Genomic DNA, 19318 nt, shown 5'->3' with positions numbered 1-19318 from the left:
TGTCTTACAAACAAAACCAGAAGAGGCAGAAATGAGTTCCACCATCCATGTGTGCGTGGCTTCTAAATACCTATTTCTAGATCTCCTTTCTCCCCAGACCTCTAGATTTATGGACCCGACTGCTTACCTCCATGTGAATGCCTGGCACACAATTCAGATGTGAAATGCTCCCAGATCGGTCATAAATGTCTCACCTTGGCGTCTTGGCAGGGAAAGCAGTCTGTCCACTCTGACCAGTTGCTCAGCTGGCAGGAAACTGCTGCGGGGGTGGAACCCTGAACAGCCCGACTTGCTCTCCTAAATAGAAGAGAGGAGGGAGGGTGTAGCTCAGTGGTAGAGTGCATGCTTAGCATTAATGAGGTCCTGAGTTCAAGCCTCAGTACCTCCGTTAAAAAAAAAAGACCTCTGCTTCAACTTTTATCGTGATCATTTAAGTTTTTGTAATTATAAATTCAAAAAGGTCTTTTGACATGAAGATACCTTAACAATATGAAGCCAGATGTTGAATTTTTTCCCCCAACTTTATTGAGACATAATTGACAAAAAAATGTATGACATATTTAAGATGTACAATGTGATGGTTTGAAATACATACACATTGTGACAGGATTACCATAGATTTGGGCATCTGGGTACCTGTAGCCGCAGACCATGAGGCAACATCACAGTATGTATTCCCTAAACCTTCAAGCTATCTGGTGGTGGGAGGGGAGAGGAACGACCATAAATGCACAGCAATTCTTCCTTCGGACGCTTGGCTGTGAGGGTGCTTCCAATACTTGAGTGTTTCTGTCTTCCTCCTTAAGAATTGCATGTGCTGTTTTTAAAACAAAAGATAATGTGGCCTACTGTTCTTTTTTTTTCCTCCCAGAATTTTATTGTGATAAAACACACGTGACATAAGATTTGCATTTTACCCTAAGCATTGTCCTAAATTCTCCTGGACCCCACTGTTCCCTGGATCACACCAACCTGTAAAATCTAATCCTGAAAAAATCCAGCTATCTTCCTCTTCACTCCTAGGTATCTTTCAGTTTCATCGTGAACATCAGTTCCCTAGGGAAACATTCCTCAGTACCCAGACTGATGAGATCCCTCCCTTCATATGATTTGGTCAATCTCTGCACATCTTCTTCTCAACACTTAATTATCACACTTGTGCTATTTGTGTAATTTCTGCCTCCTCCACCAGACTGTAAGCTCTATGAAGGCAGGTACTTATACTGTTTGTAGGTTTGCTACTGAACTCCCAGAACTTACCATGGTGCCAGATCGGAGGAAGGTGCTCAGTAAATATTTAGGAAAGAAAAAAAAAAAAAGAAGAAAGAGAGGACGGGATGGAGAAAAAGAGGGAGGGAGAGAGGGGGGAAGGAAGGAAGAGGGGAGGAAGGGGATGGAAAGGATGAAAACAATTTATGGGAAAGACATTGCTTAGAAATTTATTTGAACCTAATTTCCAGTTAGAATCTAATTAAATAATCCTGGTATCTGGACATTCAAATGGCTCAAGGTTTGGTCCATACATCACTTTTCTGATAGACTGTCCTAAAATAAGTTTGAAGCATAGGAACATGGGAAAAAACAAGGGTTCTAATCATCAAAAGGTGAGAGAGAAGGTACCGGGTGAAGGTTTGGGAGCAGAAAATGACTCCAGCATTAGTTTTGCATCTCATTATGGAACTGTCAAGATAATGTCATTGTAAGCCCACAGAGACTGCATTATGATGTCAAAATGGAAGGAAACAGTATTAATGGATGGAAGCAAAAGCTTAGACAGCGCAGCACTGTGTTGCTGTAGTTTTAAAAGCTTTGTGACATGATGTCTAGACAGAGGCACACACAGTAATGCTGTCAGCTGAAGCAAGACTACAGAAGGTACACGAGGACCATTCATTAAGTCATTATAGGGCTCCAGCCTCTTAGTATCATGTATGACCAGCGTGTTCTCTTATCATATCCAATGAATTTTTTTAATGTAGTTTATTTTTTGCTGATTATAAAATTTCATGCATACTCTTAAAGAGAAATGGAAAAGGTTATACAATAAAAAAAAATCCCCTAATTCTGCCACCATTAATATTTTGTTACATTTCCTTTCATTCCTCATTTTCGTAACACAGTTGAGGTCATACTGACTTGCGTTTTTATATCCTTATTTTTCCAGTTAATGTCACAGCAGAAATGTAAACTATCCATGATGACTAGCCCATGTTCCACTTCCCTGACATTAAACAATCAGAGTACTGAGCACCCAGTTTTCCTGTGTTCTGAGTTACTTACTGAAGATGCAGCCCATAGAATGGGCTGGCTGGGTTGAAGGATACAAATGATTTTAAAGACGATGACCTATATGGCCAAATGGCTTTCCAAAAGAACTGTGTTAGTTTTTCAGTTACTTAAGGAACCTTTAATAAATCTGTGGCCTCGTAAATCTTGGTAAATAGTTTTAAAGCATCTCTTAGCTACAGAAGATTGGCTCAAGCAAAAAGACACTTAATGTAGAGCAGTAGGATCCGGGATTCTTTGATTCTGGTCTTTAGTTTGCATCTCCCTTGCTGTGCCACTATGAGCGAGTGTCTTGAACTATCCAGATTTTAATTTTTTCATCTGTAGCATCACAAGGGAATATTGTGCTGTGTGCAGGGTTCTCAAAGTGTGTTCTGCGGAGTAGTAGTTCCTGAGATACGCACCAGCAGCAGAGGAGGAAAAGATGGAAAGTTCCCTGGTCAAATACACTTGGATAAATTACGTACAACATACTGCTCTTGGAGATTTAAAATGCCCAGCAACACATTAAAGGCTCTGAGAAGTTCTGCATTTTGATTTCCTTAACCCAGCATTTATCCAGTTTTTTGACCACACGTCATTTCTTTTTTCACGTAATATGTGTAAGATGATGTAAAACAGTTGGAGAAACACTGACGTAACAGAGCGGAGTTTAGAGTCCACCAAGCATGCATTTAAGTCCAGCTTCTGCTACTTAACCATTTTCTTACAGCTAAAAACAGGGATGGTAATAACTTGTGAGACTGTTTTGAATATGGAGTGAAAGCCCCAAGCTTCACCTGACATGTTAGTTTCTTCTCTCTGATCTTCTCAGCCCCAGACATGCTCATCAGACCTCTCCATCTTCATCAAAAATGTGTTGAATGCCTACCCTGTAGAGGTCTGTAGACTAGTGAAGGTTTCCCGTCTGCCTTTTTAGGTAGGGTGATATATTGGGCAAAGGGCCTCAAACCTGGAGTTGAACATGCAATCTCTGGGTCCAGTGCTTGACCCCAAAATGTAGCCACCTCAGCAGCTTAGATCCCCAGATAATTAATTAGCTGCCCATCCTGGGCTAGAAGGTCAGAAGGCTCAACCCTGATTACTTCAAGAGAGTCACCCCAATAAATTGACTCAGCCTATATTCAAGGCTGATTTTCACTAATTATACAGCCGTGAGCCACTCCCATTCATTTACCTGGAAATTACATCATGAAACTGAGGTATTTAACATTTGACGTTGAAAGTGCTGAGTCTCCAGCGGCCTCCATGTTCCTCCATGTCACCAGATCCAGTGGCAGGTTTTCTGGCTTGGTCTTTACTGCCCTCTGTTAACCGTTGTTGCCTTCTGGGGATCTTTCCTCTCTTGCTTGGCCTTCTTCAGCCCCACACTTCCTTGCTCCCTTCCTACTTCTGTGGCCAGTTCTCTTTGTGTCTGAAAACTAGAATTCCTCAGGGTGCAGCCTTGCCTTTCTGCTCTTCTCACTCGCCGGAGGGTGAGGTCCATTTCCTGGGCTTCACGTACCATCTGTGCTCAGGCCTCCTAGATTTAGATCTTTAACCTGGACCACTGCTCGGAAATCCTGTTTTGTGTTTATCCAACTGCCCCATTTATATCTCCATCAGGTGCCTCTCAGACATGGCAGATTTACTGGCTCCAAATCTAACTCTTTGTTTTCACCCATTTTTTTGTGTTGAAGTATTGTTGATTTACAATGTTTTATTACTTTCTGGTGTACAACAACCTAAGTGTCCATCGACAGATGATTGGATAAAGCAGTTGTGATATGTATACAATGGAATACTACTAAGCCATAAAAAATAAAATAATGCCATTTGCAGCAACATGAGTGGACCTAGAGATTATCATACTAAGTGAAGTAAGTCAGGCAGAAAGACAAATACCATATGATATCACTTATATGTAGAATCTAAAAAATGACATAAATGAACCTATTTACAAAGCGGAAACAGACTCAGACATAGGAAACAAACTTACTGTTCCCAAAGGGGAAAGGGGGACAACAGATGAATTAGGGGTTTGGGATTTGCAGGTACAAGTTACTTTATTTTTTCTCCTTTTAACCAGCTCCTCTCTTAATTCTACACACATCAGTAAGTAGAGCCACCAAAGCACACAGTTGCTCAAGCCAGATACCTGACAGTGATCCTGAATTCCTTCCCTCCCCTTGCCCCCATATCCAGTCCTGTGGGATGCTTTCATGATAGATCTCAAATATCTTCCCTCCTGCCTGTCTCTACTGCCTCCGTTCTCATTTAAGGGACCATTACCTCTCACCCAGATAATTGCCATGACCACCCACGGTCCAAGTCCTTACACTTCGTTTTCGTCCAGTCCCCTCTCTGCACAGACACCAGGATGATTTTTTAAAATTAGAAATCAGACAATACTCCCCCTTTATAAGACCCTCTAGTGATTTCTGTTTGTTTTATACTACACACAGATTAAAGTCAATTCTTCCATGGTGCCTGTGGTCCTCTGTGATCTGGCCTGTGCCCACCTTTCTGACATCCTCTCAGGCCACGATCTCCTGCTCTCATGCTGCTCCCATCCTGCAGATCCACGAACACGATGAGCCATTTCCCTCGGGAGGGTCTGAGCACATGCTGACCAATCCAGTCTCCTTGTTCTTTACATAGTTTCATATCTCAGCTTAACCTCACCCCCACAGAGAACCTCCCCCTGCAACTTGCCTGTCTTTAGATTGCTCTGATATCCTCTGTCAAAGGAACCTATTTGTTTCCTTCATAGTATTGTCACAATTTTTACTGAAATTTTGATTTACATGTTTATTGACTGATTCTGTCACTTCACTGTGTATGCCATGAGGGTGGGGACATTATCTGTTTTGTTCACCACCTAGCATACCTGGAATAGATATTGAATGAATGAACAAAAGGAACAAATGAATGAATGGATGAAAAAAACTACTATGTAAAATAGATAAACCACAAGGACATATTCTATAGCACAGGGAACTATATTCAATATCTTGTAATAGCCTGTAATGGGAAAGAATCTGAAAACAAACATGTATGTATATGTAAAAAAAAAAAAAAAGTATCTGCTGTATTCTGGGAGCATATAGAATCCCACTAGAGCTTCCAGCTCTGGGCAGGTGCTGGGCTCCCCTGCAGTATGTGCACAGTGCTCTTGCCTCCACACCTCGTTCATCTGGCCATGCCTTCCCAGTTCAGTTAAGTCTCTTTTCCTCTAGATGGTTTTCCTGGCCCTACCTGCCCTATGCTAACGTAATTCCACATGTGGAGGGCCTCTCACCCTCTGCTTCCATCCCTAGACTGCAAGTTCTGCAAAGCCGGGATCACCGCGGTCCCCTAGTGCCAAGCACGGTACCTGGCATGCAGTGGGTACTCAGTAAAAACTTTTACATGAATGTATTATCTCATTTAATTTTGCATTATATAATTTAAATTTCACTAGACCCCTGTAGGGTAGGAATTCTTATACCTATTTTAGAGATAAGTAAAACAGATTCATAGGAAGGGAAAATAATGTGCTTAAGGTTTTATGAATAGTAAGTGGTAAAGCAAGCATTCAAACCAAGACTGGTTTTGTTTTGTTTTGTTTTTAATTTTTTTTAGGGGGAGGGAGGAGATGATTAGGTTTCTTTGTTTATTTTTAGAGGAGGTACTGGGGATTGAACCCTGGACCTCATGCATGCTAAGCATGTGCTCTACCACTGAGCTGTATCCTCCCCACAAACCAACTGTTTTAACTCCAAAATCTATGCATTTTTTAAAGCATCCAAGGTATACTGTGGAGGATTTCAGATAAAAGGGAAAGAGTAATGAAAGTCGTTTTAGAAAAGCTTATGTGCCAGATTCTGTGCTCAGTGCTTTATATTAACTCTCTTAACTCCTGACAAACACTCTAGGAAGTGTGTGTTATCTCTAGTCAGTAGATGAGAAAATTAAGCCTTGGAGAATTTAGGTAACTTACCCAAGTTCCACAGCCACTAAGTGGTGAAGCCAGGACTTAAACCCAGGTTGATCTGACTTCAAAGCCCACACCTAGTGCCACTTAAAGCATAGCTAAAGATTAGCTACCCTGAACAGAAGTGTCCATAGTCACAAGACTCAGTCACAGCCACTACTCCAATTGCTTATATTAGCGAAAATTTCATATAGCCTGGATTTATATTGACTTCCAGTCATCTGGACAACTATTGAAAATACTCACATGGCCCTTTTGTGTTTACTTTGGTAAACACATTCTGATGCCCATGAAAACAATGAAATAAGAAAGGTTCGTGATGTAAATTTCATTAGGATCTGCTGCCTGTATGGCGCGTTTAAAGAAACAAACAGAGCCTTGTGGTTATCCTCTGTGTTTGAGCTCTTCACTCCTGTTTCTTTAATCCCCCTGAAGAATTTTGTTCATCGTTTCTCAGTGGAAATGTTGGGTTGGAAATGTTATTAAAAAAAAGCCGTTAGGTATCCTAATTCCAAATTAAGTATTTGTTTTGCTTATCAACATGGTTGCTGAGTTTTGAGATTTTTTTTTCTGAGGAGGGAGGGTAGCAGTAATAGCACTGATCTGGAAATCAGAAGGCCTGACTGTGCGGCTCGGCAGCCAGGCAACTTACATATGAGATTGCTTTGTTTCCTCTCTGGCCCTCAACTGGGGCGGATCATAATTACAACAATCTTACAGGAACATAATGAGGATTATGGTCAGTTGGTCAAATTGGTAAATATTTGTAAAATGCCTAGAGGAGTGGTCTGGTTGTTACTTAATACTCCCCTTCTCTTTCTGGTACCCGGTTTCCTTATCTGTAACATGAGTGGATTAAGTCAGATGTTGTCAAAGTCCTTCCTAATTCTACAGACCTATGAAATAAAAGTAGTGAAGGTAGCAAACAGGGATTTTTTTAAAAGTCAGTGTAAGTCCATCAAACTGTTTAAGGGGAATCATGAACATGATGAGAAGTGAAAGATACAAAAATAAGTGCCAAGTGAAACTTTTGAAGCTGAAAAATGATAATAATCAAAATGAAAGATTCATTGGATGGGCTGAAAAACATTAAATACTGCAGAAGAAAAGATTAGTAAACTTGAAGATATAGTGATAGAAATGAAAAAGAGAAAAAATACTGCCAAAAACAATTTAAAAAAGAACAGAGCCTCAGTGACCTATGGGATAATATCAAATGAGTCTCATATATCTGCACTTGGACTATGAGAAGGAGAGAAGGAGAGGATAGAGTGTGGGACAGAAAACATACTTGAATTAATAATGGAAAAAAATTTTCCCCAAATTTGATGAGAACTATAAACCCACAAAACCACACCAAAGGCACATCATAATCAAAGTTCTGGAAATCAATGATAAAATATTAAAGGCAATCAATTCTTTTCGAAATACAACACACAAGGAGTAGCAAAGCAGATGTCTCCTCAGAGGTCATGCAAGTCGAAGACAATGGAATGACATCTTCAAAGTGATGAGGGAAGAAAAGTAGAAAGTCTTCACTTAGAATTTTATATTCATCAAAGATATCCTTCAAAATAAAGTTCTTAACCTAACAAAGGTGGTTAACTCCCTCACTAAAACTCATTCTGCACTACAAGAAAGGTCAAAAGAAGTTATTCAAGCAGAATAAAAATGGTATCAGAAGTGGTATGATATTACTTGAGAGGAGGCTGTGAGACGTTAATGATGAGTGACGTAAATCTTAGAGTAACAACCAAAATGATTAAACAAAGTAGAATTGCTAATAAATCATTTGGAATTTTAAAAAATAAGAAATCCAAAAGATGACCAAAAGGGGAAAAATAGGAACAAAGAACAGATGGGACAAGTAGAAAGCAAGTAGAGTGATGGTAGACCCGAACCCCTGCAGGCCAGTGACCACACCTGATACAAATGGTGTGAATAGTGTGATTAAAAGATAGAGATTGTTAGACTGGATAGTAAAGTAAGACTCATCTGTATGCTGTCTACAGGGGGCGTACTTTAAAATATAAAGAGTCAGATAAGTTAAAATTTAAAAGTGGGGGAAAAAAATTCACCATGAAAGCCTTTCATAATGATAAAGGGGCAGGTCATCAACGAATCTATATGCGGATAAATAGCTTAAAACAGAGCTTCAAAATACATGAAGCAAAAACTGATAGAACTGAAAAGAGAAACAGACAAATTGACAAATAGAGTTGGTGATTGCAACACCCCTCCCTCAACAACTGATAGAACAAGTAGATGAAACCTCGTGCAACATTAACGACCAGCTGGACTTCGTGACTTAGAACTACACCCACCCACAGAGTACACACTGTGAAGTGCACGTGAAATATTCACTAAGACAGATCATATTCACTGCCATAAAACAAATCTCAATAAATTAAAAGGGTGGGGAAAATCTTTGACTTTTTATAGCAGCACACACACTAAAAAGTATTATTTGTATATGTGAGTGGAAAGTATTGCCAGCCATATCAGTAAACAAGGGACACTGTGGCCATCAAGTCATCAGCTGCTACCGTCACCCCCCTGACAGTGAGTGGAGGGAACTCAGGATGCAGACAAGCAGGCAGCCACCCCCTGCAGCCACCCCCAGTGGTGCCCCTGAGGGAACTCGGGATGTGGAAGAAGAGGATACTTGCCCTAGATAGCTAGGTGCACATCAAAGGAGTGATTTCAATGAAACCAAACCCTTGCACCTTCCCATACACAGAAAAGCTCTAAATTCCTTAACTTGACATATCTGGTTTTCTTTAATTAACAGTAATAGTTTGATGTTCCAGCTACCTAATCTTTGTTGCAAAAGCTCAGATATCCTGGCTTATACCTTGCCACTTTGGAACAGCTTCTTAGAGTGATCTGAGATGCTGTGTCCCAGGCTTGAGCCCTAATAAAATCCACCGAATAAAACATAACCCTCAACTTTTAGGTTGTGCATTTTATTTCAGTCGACATATTATATACATAATAGATTCACTGATTTTTGAGGCTGAATATTATAACTTACTTTCATCAACAGTGTTTTAAAATATTTTTCTAAACCCCATTTTTTTCTATTAAGACTTTACAATAATGGTGTAATATGATATATATAAATATAATGGAAAACATGAGCTTATAAAAATAAATGTATACCATTAACAATGTAAGTGTATTTCACCTGTTTTCAGTGTTAGAGTTTAATAGATTTTATTCTGTAAAAAGGAGTACCATTGTTAAATTTTTTAGAAGTTTGAAATCTCAGACTGGTCCAAAAGATCAATACTAATTGGCACATTACAAATTTATTCTAATTTTTGCCAACCAGCAGAGAGAAGAGGAATTCTAAAAAATGGTAACAACAACCATACACCACCACTGGCCACAGCTGTCATTAAATACTTACTAGTACCAGGCATTGTTCTAAATACTTCATATGCATTTAATTCTTCTTCTTATCTGCCTCCCATTTTACAGCTCAGAAAACTTAAGTAACTTACCTAAGATCACACACAAATAGTAAATGCCAGTGCCAAAATTTGGACCCAGTAGAGTTATTTCACCATGTAGTTGTGCGTTTGCAAAGCCAGGGTCAGACACACTGGCATTAGACACAACCACCTCGTGATCTCCCCCTTCAGCACTTTGAAACGTATTTAATTGGTTCCCTTTTGCCTCGACTTCAAATTTGCCTCTTCACTGGTCTGTCTGATTTGATAAGTTCATCAAACATCAAGACTCTTTGTTCCTTTTCAAAAAGGATCACAGTGATAAGCTTTTGTAATTAAGAGTATCTCGGCAGAGATTTCCTTTGCTCAGTTCTCTTGCCTTTATCTTCTAATTATTAGAGATGAATTTTCTGATTTTTCAAAATTGTATTTGCTTTAAATACAAGCTGCAAATTAGCTGCTTATAAAAATGCCTTTCCCCCTTCTGAACTGTTACTTAAAGAAAATCTCTCTGGCTCTAGCATTTAAAAGCAGTAATGATTCAAAACTGAATCATTCAACAAGAATTTGGGTAAAATGACTCTACTTAAAATCTTCAATGTTTGGGGGCAGGGACTCTTCAGTACTATCCCAAAGGCAAAATAAGGGGCTGTTTAAGCACCACAAAGTACTTGATGTTAAGATTTTTTTTCTTTTATGTAAAATCAGTTTGGGATATTCAAGGAAATTGAATGGGTGAGACACCATGTACGTGTGAAAACATCACTTCCACTCATTACTCTGTAGCGAAAGATCATCTCCTTTCTAGAATGAAATGACCCAGCATCTCTACAGTCTCCTGCCTTTCCCAAGGTGATTTTTTAATATATACATTATCTAATTTTATCCTCCCCAAAACACTGTGAGATGGGTATTCTTAACAATTCACAAATGGATTAAGTAGAATTGTCCAGTATCATTCAAGAAAACTATTATCTATGAAGTTGAGTATACTCCGGGATCTTATTACACATTCATGAACTCTTACAGAAGAAGCGTTATTCTCATTTTACAGACCAGCACACTGAAGCTCGAAGAGATTAGGTGACTTGCTCCAGGTGACCCAGGTCCTAAGTAGTAGAGCTGTGATTTGCACACAGGCCCATCTGACTCCAAGGGAATGCGCTTCCACTGGCCTGAACTCCTTCACTGGATTACTAATAACGTGAAAAGAGGTCACGTTTGATCCTGAAATAGCCTGCTGCAAACACGAGCAGGTCTCGGTTCCCCACCACGCAATCCCTAAGCGCAGATTCTGCAGAGACTTTTGGTCAGCTCACCGGTTCACCTTCTCCTGTATGGTTACTCCAGGCTGACAAGTCACCAGAGCCAAGACGAAGAAAGCAACAGCAAACATCTCATCCAGATGCCACCACCCTGTGTTACCTGGAAGGAATAAACCGCTCAGGAAAGTGGAGTGAGAGACTGGGACCTGTAACAGCTATCTAACGTCTGAAGCTAACAGGACGCACTTGAGTCTCCTTCTCTGGTTAATTACTTACTGGAGTATTGATTAGCCAAACACCCTAAAACCCCAGACACCAAAGGCCACTGCCCTTCAGACCTTTTGGGAAACAATACCCATGTGATCGAGGAAAGAAGGATATTTAACCAATTTCACTTAAGCAAAAGGATCTTACCTTCAGGATGAGGGAAAAGCAAAACAATGATAGACTTCCATAATTCATGATCTCTCTTGAGTAACTCTTGGAACTTCTGAGGTCAGATCGATCTGTTTTGCAGGATTGAAACAAGGCTATACTGGCATATCAGCGCAGCCGCAACAGCCAGCAAAATACAGGGTATGCTAACACTTAACGTGGGGAAGTTCTACAATGTGTTGCCGAACATCTGGAGCCTGAGAGATGTGGGTAATTGAATGGACTTTTCCATTTCTTGTCCAGATGTTGGGTATCATTACCATCTAGCACATTTGTGTCCTCAGGAAACCAGATGCCTTAAATGGACACCTCCAGGAGCGTTCTCTAGCAGTGTGATGACAGGCACATGTGGACTGGTGGTGCCATCCCGACACATTCTCATGCTCTTCCAGGCAGAGTATCATAGATTCATTAAATAGAGATAGATGGTAATTAAACATGTGGCAGGCATCTCCTGTGTCTTATTTTACTGAACCCCCACAGCAAGTCTACGAGATGGAAATGATTCGTTTCATTTTGCAGCTGAAGAAATTAAGATTCAGAGAAGTTAATTGACTTCCCCAAGAATGTAATGCTGTCTTTTTATGTTTACTTTTTTCTTTTTTTTTAATTGAAATATAGTCAGTTTACAATGTTGTATCAATTTCTGGTGTACAGCATAATGTTTTAGTCAGACATGTACATACATATATTCCTCTTCATGTTCTTTTTCATTATAGGTTCCTACAAGATACTGAATATAGTTCCCTGTGACGGGGAACAGTAGAAACTTGCTGTTTATCTATTTTACGTATAGTAGTCAGTCTCTGCCTTGATGTCTTTGACAATAGGCAGATTCTCTCATTAGTAGGATCGGCTGGTAGTATCATTATTAATCTCAAATAGCTTATGAAAAATATGTAATGAATAACTTTATGCATCAGCAAAAGTTACCTAATTTACATGTGGAGATTTAAGTAAGGCACCCAGTTGTTACTGGCTCCATTTCTTCAGAGATTTAGGTGCAGTTTGACAGACGTGAACACCAACTTCAGGTCTTAGGAAGCCCCTCCGGCCCCTGATCTCTGTGTCTCTCTTCCTTCTGCCTCTCCTTGTTTTGACTCCCGGGGCCTCTCAGCTGCAGGTTCACCCTCCTTCCGATCCATTTGGAAAACTCTGTTCTTCCTTTTTCCACAAGGCATCCAGTGATGACTGGCACCTGGTCATGCTTTTACTGAAGATGTGCGTTGATGGGGGGTTCCATCTGGACACCACTGAAGAAACCCAGGGTGGCACATTCAGAACCCACTTCTTTCCACCAGCTCCCTAGCCATCTCCCACCTTGTCCCATCCCAAGTCCAAGTTCCTGACACAGGTCCACTGATCCCCCGGGGAGGGTGGCTTAGGTTTTCCTTCACTTCTCCAGCTTTTCTCATGTGGAGCAGACCTCCCTCTACAACAAGGGTCTCAACTTGGGGTGATTTTGCCCCTCGGGGGACATTGGGCAACGTCCAGAGGTATTTATGTTTGTCACAACTTTCGGGGTTGTGCTGGTGGTGTCTAACAGGTGCTAAACATCCTACAGTGCACAGGGCAGCCCCCTACCCACCACCAACAGAGAATTATCAAGCCCAAAATGTGAGTAGTGCCAAGGCTGGGAAACAGCACAAAAAATCTGGACTCCTCCCATGACCCCTCGAATTCTGGTGCATTATTTGTCGTCATCTTTTTACATATAGGCAACATTGCCTTCCTCCTTAGACCAGCTCCTTCCTGAGATTTCCCTGGTGCCCTTGCTCCTCACCCAAGGCTTCAGTGGCATTCAGGGCTCCACCCTTCATCTCACTGTCCTTACCCCCCAACATGGTCACAAATTTGATCCTTTTTCTTCTGAATATTTTCCCTCCAAGCTTCTCTCTTCATTCTCACCCTTTGATCCATTTCAGGCTCTCGGCTCTTTCTGAAACTCTCCTAGAAGACTCCGATGGAGTCTCTGTTTCTCCTCACTCCAGACCTCCCTGTCCGTTTCTGCTAGATTCATCTTCGGGAAAGCTGGCTTGGAAAACATCACTCTCCTCCTGCTCAGAAGCCTTCCTCGGCTCGTCCATTTTCTCTAAGATTGGAAGTCCAAATTCCCCCAGAAATGGGTCCCAACCCATCTTTGCAGCCTTATCAGCCTCTAATGATCCTCCACCTGATCGTCTAGGTTCCCCTCACCTTCCTTGCTGCTGTGATCCCTCCCAGGCTGAACCCAAACCCTTCTGCCAAGAGCCTTCTCAAATAGCAGGTCCACCATGGAGCCTCGGCTGATGCCCCAGCCTTGTTGTCTTTGAACCGTATAAACATATTACCAGCACTTTTCATTTCCGCCTTGTATCATGTTCTTCTGATGGCGTTGGGTATTTCCCAAGAATGAAGCTGTCTTGAGGGTCAGTTCTGTGTCTGATTCTTCTGCATTACCACCCATATCACTTAACACTGAGTCTTTACTAAGAAATATTGGTTGATGGAGTGAATGGGCAAAGGGCTAAAACTAGTTTGCTACTTCATCATACTTTCTGGTGTGTTTTCGCATTTTATCCTCAAAATCATCTTGTGAGATAAATATCGTTATTCTGAAGAGAGTCCCAAGGTCAGTGAGTAAAGAGCAAAACGGAAGGAAGTATAGAGTAGCAGGCCCTGTGTCTGCCACTTTTCATGGTTTTAAAAAAAATCTTCTTAATGGGTTTAATCTTCACCATGATCTTGCAAGGCTAACAATAATAGTGCGGTTTTGAAGATGAGGCTATTGTGTTTCAGAGAAGTTAAGTAATTTGCCTGCAGGTGCACTACTGGTGAGTCTCAGGCTCACGGACTTACGTTCTGTCCAACTGTAAAACCTGAGGTCATTCTTGATCTGGTCACATAGCTCCTAAGCACCATGTGGGGACTGAGGCCAGGGTCTTCTAGCTCCCAGCCCACTTCTCTGTTGATTATGCCTCAGTTCAGAGGATGGGTATCATTTCCAAGGGACACAGAAAGCAAAATAAAGTGAATGGAGAAATAATCACTGGATAGACTCAGGAGAGAAGCTAAGTCAGGTGGGATCATTTCCTGCCTCTATGACTGAGTGTGTGAGTGTGAGTGCCTGTGTGTGTGTGTGTGTTGCCCTGGGGGACTGGGAACTCATCTGTGTTTAGCCAAAATGTTCTAGGATGAATGGAAAATGCTCCCAAATCGTTAGATGTGCATATGTGGATTTCACCTTAATCGTAGCATTCTGTTATCAAACGTAGTTCTAAAATACCATGCAGAATAGACAGCAAGAGGGCAGTTCATTTTGGAAATGCGTTGCTTGTCTCGCGGAGGCACTTTCCACGTCTGAATCAGCCTGTGAGTTGTGGCCTCAGAGTGGAGCCAGTGCTGCGTCAGCCCTGACTGCCACCCCAGGGTGACAGCCAGGCCTGTGCTCTCAGAGGAGCTCTGGAAGCTGGAGGCCACACTCCCCTGAGCTGGGCCTGCAGGGTGCTCGACGCAGACAGACCAAAGTTCTGCACGTCTCATGCAGATGGAGGCCACTTGTGAGACTGGAAAGAGCACAGCTGCAGGTCCGAAAACATCCCTAATTAGTCGTTGTGTCCTGGCCTCATTTTCTTCGCCCGTAACATGGATAAAGTAATAGCTGTCAGGAGAGGGTTGAAGAACAGGAGAGGTAACAAGGGACTCTGTCCTCAATGGGAACTCTGAACAGCAGTTGCTCATTTAAACAGTCCTTCCCCTTCTCTCTGCTCCTCCTTCCTGGTACTGGTTTGTCTCTTTCATAAGCATGGGAGCTTTCATTTAAGTACCAGTGAAGCGGGAAAGGGGAAGAAAGGCAGGGCCTGGCAAAGAGAATGGTGGGGCAAGATGGAACGTGGGGGGTTCACATCCAGGTGCCCTGGGCTGATTCTGAGGCCTTCCGGGGGAGGCTGCTACCAGCAGAAGCTGATAGAATGATTTCAGCCATAGGACCCAGGTGGCAAAGTGGTAGAGGGCCCACTTCCCCATTTCTGCCCAGATTCCAGGGCCATTCCAGCATCTCAAGGGTTGAAAACTTAGGGAATATCTCAAAGTAGTAACTTCAGCTTAGACCTGGCCAGTCTCGTGACGGCCAAAAGCAAAGAAAGATGAAAAGCGAATGAAGCTTCTCCAAGCAGCTTACTGGGTGGCAGGCCACGCAGATGGCAGAGCAGACAGTTTGGTGAGTTTGCTTGTGGTGTCTCTCTAGGTGTGTGTGTGTGTGTGAGGGCTGGATGATGACGTTCTACTCCGTCACTGAGGAAACCTGCAAAATATTGTAGACTTAAATAAAAATGCACAGCCTAAAAGTTAAGAGTTGTTTTATTCGGCGGAATTTCTGAGGACTCGAGCCCGGAAGGCAGCCTCTCAGATCTCTGTCAGAGACTGTTCCAAAGTGTCAGGGGAAGAGCCAGGACATATAGGAATTTTTGCAACAAAGACCAGGTAGTCAGAATGTTAAAAGGTTACTGTTAACCAAAGAAAGCCAGGTATCTCAAGTTAAGGAATTTAGCACTTTTCCATGCATAGGAAGGTGCAAAAGTCCAGGCTCATTGAAACCACTCCATTGATGTGCACCTAGCTGTCTAGGGTCAGTTTCCTGTTCTTTCCCATCCTGAGTCCCCTCTGCTCACTGTTAGGGGTGGCGGTAGCAGCTGATGACTTGATGGCCACAGCATCCTTTGTTTACTGTTACGGCTGGCAACATTTTCAATCACAATATTCAACACAACACCAGGCACACAGTCTGCAGACAGTGAGGAACAGGCCACATCCACGGCCGTGCCTTCCCCACCCTCCCTTCCCAGCCCTTTGTGAAATGGCGTGTCTTTGATACTTGCTTTTCCTCCTGATGGCTTCATCCGTCCCCACTCCGGCTGTGGCCAGCAGGTATCAGTGGTGGGGTTTTGGCTGCAAATGAAGTGGGGCTGGTTTGAGAAGCTGGTCTCAATTAGAGGCTAAACTGGGGTGGGCTCGTGCATGCCTACTGCTCCCACTTCTCAGTGAAGCGCTGCATTTGCATTTAAGGGGTGGGAGGGGACTGAGTCAGTGTCTGGCTCATTGGCTAGAAATTAAAGACCTTTCCACCAAGAAGGCATGGAGCACTGTAAGCAGCTTTGGCCAAATCTGGGTGGTCCTTTGGGAAATTCCTGTTGGACTCTGGCTGCAACAAAAACCAGAATCCATTTTACACCTAAGTGAATTCTTCAGGCGTCATCAGTTGCCAGTTGTCTCCTTCTCTGTGATGCTTTCGCTCCTGGTGTGATGGGTGGCACCCCTGTCCCCTGTTCCCACAGAACCCTGGCTACATCCCCTCTCTGAAAGACCACCAACTTGTGTGATTCTGTACTCTTGGAAGGGCATGCCGTGCTGGCCCAAAGTCTCTGCGCACCACATGTGTGAAAGTCAGCTAGTGGAACTAGCTTTCCCCAGGTAGGCCGACTTCATATGCCCCACCAGCAAGCAGTGAGGGACCTCAGTGTGCTGTGCGCATGGATATTAAAACCAGTGCTCAAGCCCAGTAGAAGTAGGTCGGCTTCTGTATGATCGCCGTGTGCAGGCGATTCCAGACAATGTCTGTGAAATCTCCTTTCCCACAACAGTCCGTCCTCTGGTCCCTGCCAGCACTACACTGGGGAATCCCATTCCTTTCTCGCCCCCTGCCCAGTACACTGGGAACTTCTTGAGGGTAGGGGCCATGTTGACATCACCCTTGTATCCCCAGTGCTGGCGCACAGTAGGTGCTCTGCTGTGTTTTATGCAGTACAGCAGGAAAAGTGCAGCTTTCAAGCCCAACATCCCTAGATAGACATCCCAGCACCGCATGAACCAACTGTGCAGCTTTGGACAAGCTGTTTATCCACGGTGCCTTCACTGCCCCTCCTGAATAATGAATTTGATGGCATACACATACACACCTACACATGCAGTTTCTCCTACACACAGATACCTACACACAGTACCTCCTACATACACGCACCTAGACACACAGTACCTCCCCCCCCACACACACCTACACACGCAGTGCCTCCTACACACACACAGTACGTCCTACACACACACACCTACACACACAGTACCTCATAGATATCTGTTGCAATGACCTACATTAACAGGCATTTCCAGGCAAAATTATGATGAGTCGTTTTTCTTTGCAGTCCTCTCATTTCCTATCTGTCTGTCACGGAGCTCTCTGCTCCGGAAACACCCTCCCTATGACCCCTCAGGTAGGGGCTCGCACTCAGCCATGCTCACGTGCCATCTGAGGAGGCAGTAATGGACTGGGGGGGGGTCACTGAGCAGCTGCTGCCGTCGCCCCACGTGTGTGCCATTTCTCTGGATAGTAGGCATCTTTATATTATCAGGCCGTAGGTATTTACTGCTTAAACAAGGCTTCCTAAGGGTAGGAGAGCCTGTAAGCCTCAAACCAGGAGTGACCCAGGGATGGATCAGTCAGACCATAAGCTCTGGGGGGCTGTCCCAGTGTGTGTTGTTCAGCATTGTACCACAAAGTGGCTGCGTGTCGTAAGCGATCAGTCATTAAATTCATTCTCTCAAGGGTTGGGGCCAGGTACTCGGGGGCTGGGGGGCACTGAATACTCAGGGGGAAGAGAACACAGCCCCTGCCTGTCACAGTGCCGGGTCCCAGGCTGAGTCGGGACCTGCAGGGGCCAAGCTGGGAGCATCACTACGGCCGCTTGGATGTGATTTGGGCTTTCTTGTGGAGGCAGTGGGGGTGGGAGGGGATAAGTTTCTTTAGAAGGAGGGGAAGAAAGGGCCTTCCAGAGGGAGGAAGAGGCATGAGCAAAACTGACGAGGCGAAGGGTCAGAGACAGTCTGGGATCCACAGCTACCTGGTGGGACCAGCAGAAGCACCAGCAGAGGGTTTTGATGTTTTTGTTTTTTGCTTTTTTGCCAAGACTAATATTTAGATTTCACCCCCCAAGGAGCTACTGAATAAAACAAAGTGGCAGAGCCTCCTGTCAGACGGGTCCTTTGCACTCTGGGGACACAGAAGGACGGACTGGAGAGGGCTGAGACTGAGGCAGAGAAACCAGCTGAGACACTGACCCCCAGGGCTGGCACTGCACGCACCTGACACACAAGAGGAAGTGCCTGGGAGCGAGAGGGGACAGTGGGAACTCAGCTGCTCAGGAGTCAGGCCTCGGGGTGCCCACGCAGACCTCTGCAGGGTGGCCTTGCATGACCTTGGAACAGTCACCTCAACGCCCACACGTGAGGGCTGGCTCCCATCCACTGCCTCCTCTGGGCTGAAATGTTAGGCTTCTGTGATGCTAATCTGAGATCGTCCCCACAGAACTACAGGACTAGGAAACAAATACATATCTGTTTCTAAACCCTTCAAGTCTCCCTTAGTGCGTTTATTCAGGACCTGTCTTCCCATGAGACACTCGGGGCTGTCAGTCTGTAATTAGACTTTCTCCGCGCTCATCAAGCCAGGCCGTACTGTAAGCAAATTTGGTCAGTCCCCTTCCCGCCAGCCTCGGTTCCACTCGAGCAGATTTCGGCAGCTCCTGGGTGAATGTTAATGCCTCCTACGTACACAGTTGCAAGAAAATAATCGCATCACCTCCCTTCCCTGAGAATACCCTGGGGTTCGCTTCTCAAGCATCTCTGTGACAGAGCATGTTTGGGGGGGATGGATAACAGAGACAGTGCAGAGGAACTCGAGAGCGCCTAAGGCAGGAGATGGGGCGCCTGGGTTTCAAGACAGGCTCAGCCCCTGATTTGCTGTGTAACCTTGCAAAAGTTACTCCAGCTCCTCGACTAGAAACTGAGGCTGAGAACACCTGCCTCACAGGCCTGCTGGGAAGGGTGATTGAGGTCATGTGCATGAGAGCCTTTGGTAAAGCTTCGTGGGACGGGCCAGCATCAAGGGTCATAGG

At 43.7% G+C, this 19318-nt stretch overlaps 1 protein-coding gene and 1 long non-coding RNA gene across 2 annotated transcripts in view; one reads left to right on the top strand and one right to left on the bottom strand.

Moving 5' to 3' along the window:
* C8A (complement C8 alpha chain) overlaps positions 1-11209 on the bottom strand; it is a 58192-nt gene extending 46983 nt beyond the window's left edge. The window contains 2 exon segments of the mRNA XM_014561724.2: positions 195-297; positions 11016-11209. Of these exon segments, the coding sequence (XP_014417210.1) occupies positions 195-297; positions 11016-11092 (180 nt within the window). The 5' untranslated portion in view covers positions 11093-11209.
* Positions 1-19318, top strand: part of LOC116668019 — a 57153-nt gene that overhangs the window by 36127 nt on the left and 1708 nt on the right. The window lies entirely within an intron of this gene.

The sequence above is a fragment of the Camelus ferus genome, chromosome 13 (assembly GCF_009834535.1).
Source record: "Camelus ferus isolate YT-003-E chromosome 13, BCGSAC_Cfer_1.0, whole genome shotgun sequence".
NCBI lineage: Eukaryota > Metazoa > Chordata > Mammalia > Artiodactyla > Camelidae > Camelus > Camelus ferus.
Note: the sequence above shows the minus strand (reverse complement) of the source record. Positions and strands in the feature narration are given on the sequence as shown.